This window comes from Meles meles, chromosome 2 (genome assembly GCF_922984935.1).
Source record: "Meles meles chromosome 2, mMelMel3.1 paternal haplotype, whole genome shotgun sequence".
Classification (NCBI taxonomy): domain Eukaryota; kingdom Metazoa; phylum Chordata; class Mammalia; order Carnivora; family Mustelidae; genus Meles; species Meles meles.
Genome location: NC_060067.1, coordinates 53,322,371 through 53,330,905, shown reverse-complemented (window position 1 = coordinate 53,330,905; position 8,535 = coordinate 53,322,371). Strand labels below are relative to the sequence as shown.

Here is an 8,535-nt window from a genome sequence, read left to right as displayed (position 1 = left end):
ATATTTTTAATTTAGTATTTATAAAATTTGTTGAAATAAATGCCTATAACATAGACTAGTAGAGTTATAAACATTTTATTTGCTTTTATTTTTTTGAAATACAAAATGTGCACATTGAGTTTACACAAACACGCGATGGCAAATTTCAGTGTACATGTATTGTACTACTCTTAATTTCTACACTGGTGATAGCAGGGCAGCTTTCAACATCCTATCTCTACACCAGAATAGATACCTGATTTATTGTTGCAAAAACAGTTGCAGATTTCCTCCTACTGTAGCCTCTTGTTCTTTATGAGAGTTCTGCGAAACAGGGAGGGTGTTTGTATCCTTAGTAGTGTTGTGGCAACTTTACAATTTTAGCTTATGATCAGCAAAAAGAATCTGAATTGTTGGAGTTCTATGATGAGCTAAATCATAATACAGTCCACGTAAATTGCTTAGCATTTATTTTCATTTTCAGTGAAGTTTTGATATGGTAGTTCTGGATAGAATGGACTCACTGATGGTTTCAAAGTGAATTCTGCTTTCTCTCTGTCCTCTGTAGGCATTGGGGGAGTCCAGGTCTCTTTGGCCCTGAATGGCGTGTAAAACAAAGGTACCTTGAAGGAGTCAAGGGAAAGGGATGGAATAGGCCTTCAATGCTGTTAGGAATTACTTGGCATTAAGTATTACCATGTACCAGAGGGCAGATATCTTGACCCTTTGCATATGCCTATGAACATCTTTGCTTTGTTCCACACCTTCTGGGACCTCCACTTAATGACACAATAGAAAACAGTCAACCTGTAGGATTGGACAAATCCAAAATTATATACATCATGTAGGCCTTGGCTATAATATGTATTATGAAAAATTAAGAAATGCTTATTAAATAAGCTTTATTAAGCATATGCTGACATCTGGTGATGAACTAATTTGTTTCATGTTATAAAAAATGCCAGATAAATGAATATTTTTAACAGAAGGCAGCAAATCCACAGAAACTGGGACTGTGTGTTTGTTTTTTAATTATAGTAATCTTCTTTACTTAGTGTATAAATGGAATTACAGCATACAAACATGAAAATTAATTTCTGGAAATTAAGTGCAGATGCCAATATTTTAGAAAACCATTTAAAATCCTGGGGCTGAATACATCCGGTTGAGTAGCCAAAACCACTGATATTTTAAAATCACTGATAATGTGAAAGCTCAATAATCCCATGGCTAAAGAATCAATAAAACTATATGCCAGATTCTATTACTTTGGAATAGTCACAGGGTATGAAATGACTTAGAACATCCCATGAACTCAGTGGCATTATGAAAAGGATGCAAATTTGTAACTGGAAAACTCAAATCTTTTGGGAATTGCTTTATATCAAAACAAAGCTTGTTTGCATAATATGCCTCAGTGTAAAGCTGAGCAATCTATGCTAAGAGTGGTAGCTCCAACTTTAAGTGTGGTAGAATAGTTCACATTTGTCTGTTTGATTGAGGACGCTTTTGACAAGTTAAATCACATTTTCAAAGAGCTGCATGGAGCGCATTATGTTTTCATCCTGTAAGGGAGAAGCACAGTGGGATTAAATTAAGTATCTCTGCAAGGGAAAGTACACTCTTTTGCCTCTAAGTACTGCCTCCCCCACTACTGCTTAAGCCAAAAGCTCAAATACTAAGTGTTTGCAAATATAAATACCATCCTTTCCATTTTCCATAGAGATAAGTATGGAGAGCCCATTTTACATTATGTTGAATCTGCAGGCTTTAAATATTTCATTTGAATCTTACTTCTGTTAATAGAGAATATTTCTCAAATTGGAATGCCAGAATGGACATTAGAGAGGCGCTGAGGGTAGGACCAAAAATAAGTGAGCAAAAGCAAATTTTGGAATTCCAGGTAGATCGTAGGCCAAGTCACAGAGACTTGTACATGTAGAAGGAAACAGGGTTTTTGTGTGAGCTAAGAACCAACTCCATTCAGGATTGGAGTTTGAGAGTTGGGAGACCTGTCTATAGTCCTTTCACCTCTCTCTCTGGGTCTGTTAGGGCTAAATCTGTAGGGCCTTTAGGAGCCTTTAAAAATTGCCAGAGAAGGGATTGTTTGAGAGCCACCTTTGGCCAGTGGCTGTTCCTTAGAAACCAGGGGATAAACTCTGGACATTATAGGGGCACTTGGAGATTGTGAATGGCACTTGGTGAGCTGCTTATAGTAATGGTAAATAGTAGCTGAACTTGTGCTGACTTCCAGGGCTAGAAGCCAAGGAACAGCCCTAGCAGACTGATGGCACCAATTTAATGCTCTTAAAGACCACATGTCAAAATATGAGTTGGGAAGCAAGCAGACACCAAGAAAGGGAAAGTGTATCAATTTGAAAATTAAAAAAGCTAACGTATCAACAAACCTCATTGTCTCTGTATTTATTTTAAAGTATTAATTCTTAATCTTAGTAATTCTTAATGCTTCACCCATGCATCAAGTCAAATAATCATAGATAAGCTAAAACTGATATCCCACCAGATGATGGATAACCACTTTGGATTTCCCCTCTGAATTTTCCACTCTTTATTTTTTATGACTGAAGACCATTACTGGTTCAACAAAAAAAAGCCATTTCTGGTGCTCATACATTAAAGCAATGTGTTTTCCTCAGAAATTGGATGCACACTTGGCCTTTGATGTATACTTTGCTGTACTGGAATTCTCAGTCTATGGAGATAATATGTTATATGCTCAATGTGGAAAAAGAACAGTTCAAATTTCATGTATGTTTTATCCCTCAGTGATAAATACTCTCTAAAGGATTTAGGAAAGAAAAATGCAGTGTATGTGTAACATTGTATGTTTAGGGGTTTCTGCATAGCTCTCCTCAAGGTAGGCACTCTTTAAATGTAATTGAATTATAAATTGAATTATATTAATTGAATTATAAATTAATGCGGTTTTCAGAGTGGTAGGCTTCTCTCAGCTGTGTACAAGTGGTAAGGTTAGGTCAGCTGTGTATTTTGCTCAGTTCATCGTGGCTAGCTGACTCTACTTAGTCTGGCTATTATGAAAGCAAAAGGGATTACTTACTTTTTGGCAACTTTCAATGAACTCATCTATGGTAACAACTCCATCTTTATTTTTGTCCATTTTCTGTTCAGGAAGAAAAGAACAAAAAACTTTATTCAGACTTCTCCCTTGATACCCTCCCTTGATACCCTCACAGCCAAAGCTGTTGAAGAGTCCCCCAGCCTCTTTTCGTAGGGAAGAACTACTTCAGAGCATGAGCTAGTCCTTTCTTAGTGATAAGAATTCTATGGCCAACTGCTGTTAGGCTGTTCCCTTTTCAGTACAATGTGGCCGACCGCTAGAATTGCTACCCAAGATAAAATCTGGCCCACTAGCTAGGACAGTTCAGTCAGTTTGTGGACACTTTCAGAGCCTTGGTTTTCTCATCTATAAATTGAGACTAAAAAGGACTTATAACCATAAGGATTCTTTTGAGAATTTATTGAAAACAAATATAAAAACATGCAAAATAGTGATTTCTTAGTGTTCTGTTTAGGATATAGTGAATGTTCAATAACTGTAGTTATCAGTATTCAAATAAATTCAAAACCAAAATTAAAAAATTAGCATGATGGTTAATCTATTGTTTTATCCCTTTCGGTAAGAGTTTTTTTTTTTTTTTTTCTTTTGCATTCTTTTGAATTATTGTGATACTTTGCAAGCATTAGGACATTTACTCTTTTTCACTGTCTCTGACTTCTACTTGCATCCCTACCTGGAAAAATGTTTCGACGTGTTGTCTAGGAGCATCTTCCTTGAGGACAGGATATGTGCATTTACCCATCATATCGTATATTGCTTTCATTATATCAAGCATTTCCTGAAAAGTAAAAGGTGCTCACATGAGGCTGCTTGCACTGGATGAAGAAACCACTCTGACAGATTATTCCTATTCTGTTTCAATTTTTTTTTTTTTCCATTAAGTGCCTTTTGGTTGTTCCAGAGGAAAAGCCAACAGTTTTGTGCCTTAAGAGCATCAGGGTCAGAATGTAAGAATTAATTCTGATCTTGATTTCAAAATGAAGTACATTCCTACATATCCAAGATGATCAGGAAAGGAATGTTCTGGTTTAATGTTTAGATTTCCATAGACTTCCTATAGACTTACCTTGTTTTATTGAGTTACATATTATATACCTTGTATGTTATCAGTTTCCTTTTACTGAGAATGAACTCCATATCATGAGCATTATGCCAAACTAACTGATAGGTTTCAAAGCTTATTAGGATTTTCCTTGTTTTTTCCTACTATGGCTTTAAATTAAGAAATTACACATGTAGTTTAGTCAAAATAGTATGTATGACTCTGGGAAATCCCTTGAAATTTCATTAATTTTTTAATTAAAATAAAATCTAGCTTTTGACTTGTCATTTCCAATCTTAGTAAAAATAATATCTAATTACTCAGACATGCAGGTTTATTGTTTCACATTTGTTTCCTTCATATTGAAATTTCCATATAAAAGTCTAGATTAAATTGGTAATACAGATGTAATATTACATTTACTTTTTAGAGTATGCAATTGTTATTAATGATAAAGTAGTTTATAACTTATACTTCATAGGTAAAACATTTTAAGATGTTTTGAGTTTAGATAAGTAGCAAGAATTTTGTCCGACTTAAGCAGAATTCATGAGATGTGTTACATGTAAGATCAGCATGTTTGTGTTAAACATAGAGATAGAAAGGGATCGAAGGGCCAAGAGGTACCTAATATTTCCAAGGCATCCAGCTACTAAATATTTACTGTATTATTATACACCAGTTACAAGAGGCACTAGCTGTTCAGGATATGCTCAATATGCAGAAGCACTTAATATTCATGAGAATCCCCCAGGATTCATGTAAAGTCTTTCAACTTCATTTGGACCCTATCCTAAATTTGTTAACTTACCCCATCCCTTTTCCCTTCTCACTGTGTTTTATACTAGTTTAATAAACCATTGATAGGAGTTTCTGAATTTGGTATGTGGGCCTTTTTTTCTGGATAGCCTGGCTGACAATGTTTGGGGGCCCCACCACTCCCTTCAGGTTAAGTTCTACACCATACAAGTAACTGCAGTCTCAGTATTTTAAAATTGTATCTGTTTCCATGTTATATTGGGAGAAAAAAATGTTCCAGGCCAAATACCTGAGCGTGGTATGTATACATTTTCTCCCTGATTCCAACTATAGCTTTTATCCAATTTACAGTATTTATTTGAATGCCATTAGGAAACAGGGATACAATCCTTATGTGTTTTATATTTACTTTGAAGATATATGCACCATAAACTATTCCTATCCATTGCAAGTTTTTTATTAGAGTATTTCACCACCACCACCATGTAAAATACTTCAGATTTCCTAAAAACACAATTTTCAAATTAATAATTTCAATTGTTTAACATATAAAGTTAGAAAAGAAAAATGGAAACAGTCCAAAGGAGAGTTGTGTTGGTGTGGCATTTCTTACTTCTTTAGTGATGTAGCCATCTTTATTTATGTCATACAAATTAAATGCCCAGTTGAGTTTTTCTTGAACTGTCCCCCGGAGCAAAATGGAAAGACCCTTGATGAAATCCTAAAAAGACATAAAAGCATAAGTTGGCATAAGATTTCTTAAAAAAAAAAAAAAAAACACTGACTATGATAAAAGTCTTTCTCAAATGATGGAAGCAAGGGTTACAGCCCTCTGGATTTTTAAACCATTATTTAGCAAGATAATGTGTTCTTGGTCTTCTGTTTCTTAGAGTTCTCCATGGGCATACCACTCCTTAGCTTTAACGTTCTCATCTTTGATTTGGGAACTGTGATTTAAATCACCTGTGAAACTGGAAATGTTATGAGGATAGACACCCAAACAGCAAGATGCATGCTCTAAGTGGTACTGTTTTTCTATCACAACTGCAAACAATTTATTTTATGGAAAAGAATCTGATAACACTGTACTTTATGAAATACAAGCACATACATAGCTTATTCCCCATGAAAAAAGATCTGCTGGTCTGTCTTTAAGATATGGGTCAACTCTGTTACTTAGAAATCAAGTTATAACACACATGGGGGCAGTGGTCAAGAGCATGGAGCTGGAAGCCAGACTGCCTGACTCAAATTCCACTTATGTTGCTTGATAGCTTTGTGTCCTCTGACCATTTAACCTCCCTTTGCCTCAGTTTGCATATCTGTAGAATGGGGATTATAATACCTACTTCTTAAAGTTTTTGTGAAGATTGAAATAGTTAAGCTATAACAAAGTCTAGCAAAGGCATTGGTTATGTGTTTACCAAGTAAATGAAGTCCTTAGCCAGTATCATGGTTAGGCTGGTTTGCTTGAACTTGTTCAAATTCCTATATATTTGTTGTCATGTGGAGCAGAGCTACCATCACAAAGTGGTGATTCTGAGCTTACACAGATCTAATAATCCACTGGTAGATGGAATGGAAGAGACCAAGGGGCAGGTAGCAGTGGCCTCTGGGTGAATTTGCATTTCTCTCTACATTTCTATATTCTATCATCTTATAGTTGTTTTCCTGTCCCAGTTTCATAATTTTAATGATTTTTTTAAACTTTGTAATGTAGGTAACATTCACATAGTTCAAAATTTAACAATATGGAAGAGGTTTGGTGAAAAATTTTTCATTCCTGGACGCCAGTTACCCTTTTCTTTCTCCTTGGGCAACTTGCATTAGTAGCTTCCTGGATTACTTCCAAGGAGTTTTTGTGCATATGTAAGTATGAGGCATATTTATTTATATGTATTCCACATCCCTTCACGCAAGTAGTCTGACAGGCTGTTCTGTACCTTTATTCCCCACTCCGCAACCCTTAACAATCTTAGGAATAAGTCAGTCTTTTTCACAGTTCCATAATTACATATGAATGTATTATAGTTTATTTAACCACTCTTCCATTGATAAGAATTGAAATATTTCCAATCTTATTTAAAACAATTTTACAAAGAGTGACCTTATATGTACATAAGTCATACTTGAGCAAAAATATCTGTAGAATAAATGCTTAGATGTGAGATTTCTGGGTTAAAGCATTTGAACATCTGTTTGTAATTTTTAAAATTACTTCCAAATTGCACCCCAAATTCCCCTCTCAAAATCTATATGAGAGTATTTTTATGTATAAGAATATTATAGCTTGTCAATACTATATAGTATCAAACATCAATGTTTTTCAATTTTATGGAAAACTATTTCTCAGATTACTTATATTTGTATCCCAAATAAATTTGGACATATTTTTTTCAAATGTCTCAATTTATAGAAACTCTTCACATATTAGTGAAATTATCCCTTGTCTGGGATATATGTATTCGAGTGTTGTTTCCTAGTTTGTCATTGCTTTTGATTTTTCTTATATTTATTTTTGCAAACCAGGTATTTTTTTATTTTTATTTTTGTCAGTCTTTTAATATATGTCTTTTGGTTTATGTCATCTTGAAAAGGTCTTCCCCATTTGAAGTTATAGACAGATATTCCCATACTTCTTCCTACTACTTCTGAAGTTTACCTTTTTAACATTCAAATCCTTATTCTGCTTGGAATTTATCCACTGTTTTTAGATAGTTGTCTGGTTTCACACTATTATTAACTACTGATTTGAGATTAAGATTTATCATATCCTTAAATCTTTTATGTATTTGTCTATATTTCCGTAGTTTCTATTTTATTTCATTAGTAAATATTACCTCTATAACATTGGTTCAATTATGAAAGCATTTTAGTAATTTTAACAGCTGTTAGGGCTATTTCCTTCTGGTCGATCTTTTTTTTTCAACTTTTTTCCTCTATTTTTTTTTCTTGCTTTAATATTCCACACGAATTTTGAATAACCTGCTGGGGTCTTTATAGGATTTGAGATAAATTTACAGATCAGCTTTGGCAGAATTGACAACTGCATGCTGTTGAGTCTTCCTAATTAAGACTATGAGAGACCTTGCCCTTGTGCAAGTCATTTTTGTCACCGAACCTATCAGTATTTGGCTGCTGTAACAAATTACTACAACTTTAGTGACTCAAAATAATACATGTTTATTATCTTATAGTTCTGCAGGTGAGAAGTCTGAAATGGATTTCACTGGGCTGGATCAAAATGGGAGAGCACTGAGGATATAGAGGGAGAGTTTGCTCCCTTGCCCTTTTTTTTAGCTTTTAGAAGCCACTTGCGTTGTTTGGCTTATGACCCCTTTCTCCATCTCCAAAGCACATCACTTTAGTCTCTGCTCCCATTATCATATCTTTCTCTTCTTACTCTGATCTTCCTGTTCCCTCTTGCAAGGACCCCTGTGATTACACACAAGTTCCAGAAATTAGGATGTAGGCGCTTTTGGTTTTGTTTGATTTCTGTATAATTGTGTATGCTGTCAACTAAGTGTTTCTGTTGTATATGGTAGTTTTTCCATTGAGTCGCCTGGGTTTTTCATGGTTGCAATCATATTAGCTGCAAATGGAGTTACTTTAACCTATTCTTTCTAATTTTTATATTTTAATTACTTTCTTTTTT

The 8,535-nt window shown here is 34.6% G+C and overlaps 1 protein-coding gene across 6 annotated transcripts in view; it reads right to left on the bottom strand.

Annotated features, from left to right (window-relative positions):
- Nucleotides 1–93: 93 nt before the first annotated feature.
- The window catches only part of KCNIP4 (potassium voltage-gated channel interacting protein 4), a 1,210,542-nt gene continuing 1,202,100 nt past the window's right edge, over nucleotides 94–8,535 (bottom strand). For all 6 annotated transcript variants that reach the window (XM_045998522.1, XM_045998527.1, XM_045998525.1 and 3 more), the window contains 4 exons: nucleotides 5,494–5,601; nucleotides 3,753–3,857; nucleotides 3,059–3,121; nucleotides 94–1,544 (listed from right to left, as the gene is read on the bottom strand). In XM_045998522.1, coding sequence (XP_045854478.1) covers nucleotides 1,497–1,544; nucleotides 3,059–3,121; nucleotides 3,753–3,857; nucleotides 5,494–5,601 — 324 coding nt within the window. In that variant the 3' untranslated portion in view covers nucleotides 94–1,496. The remainder of the gene's footprint in view (nucleotides 1,545–3,058; nucleotides 3,122–3,752; nucleotides 3,858–5,493; nucleotides 5,602–8,535) is intronic.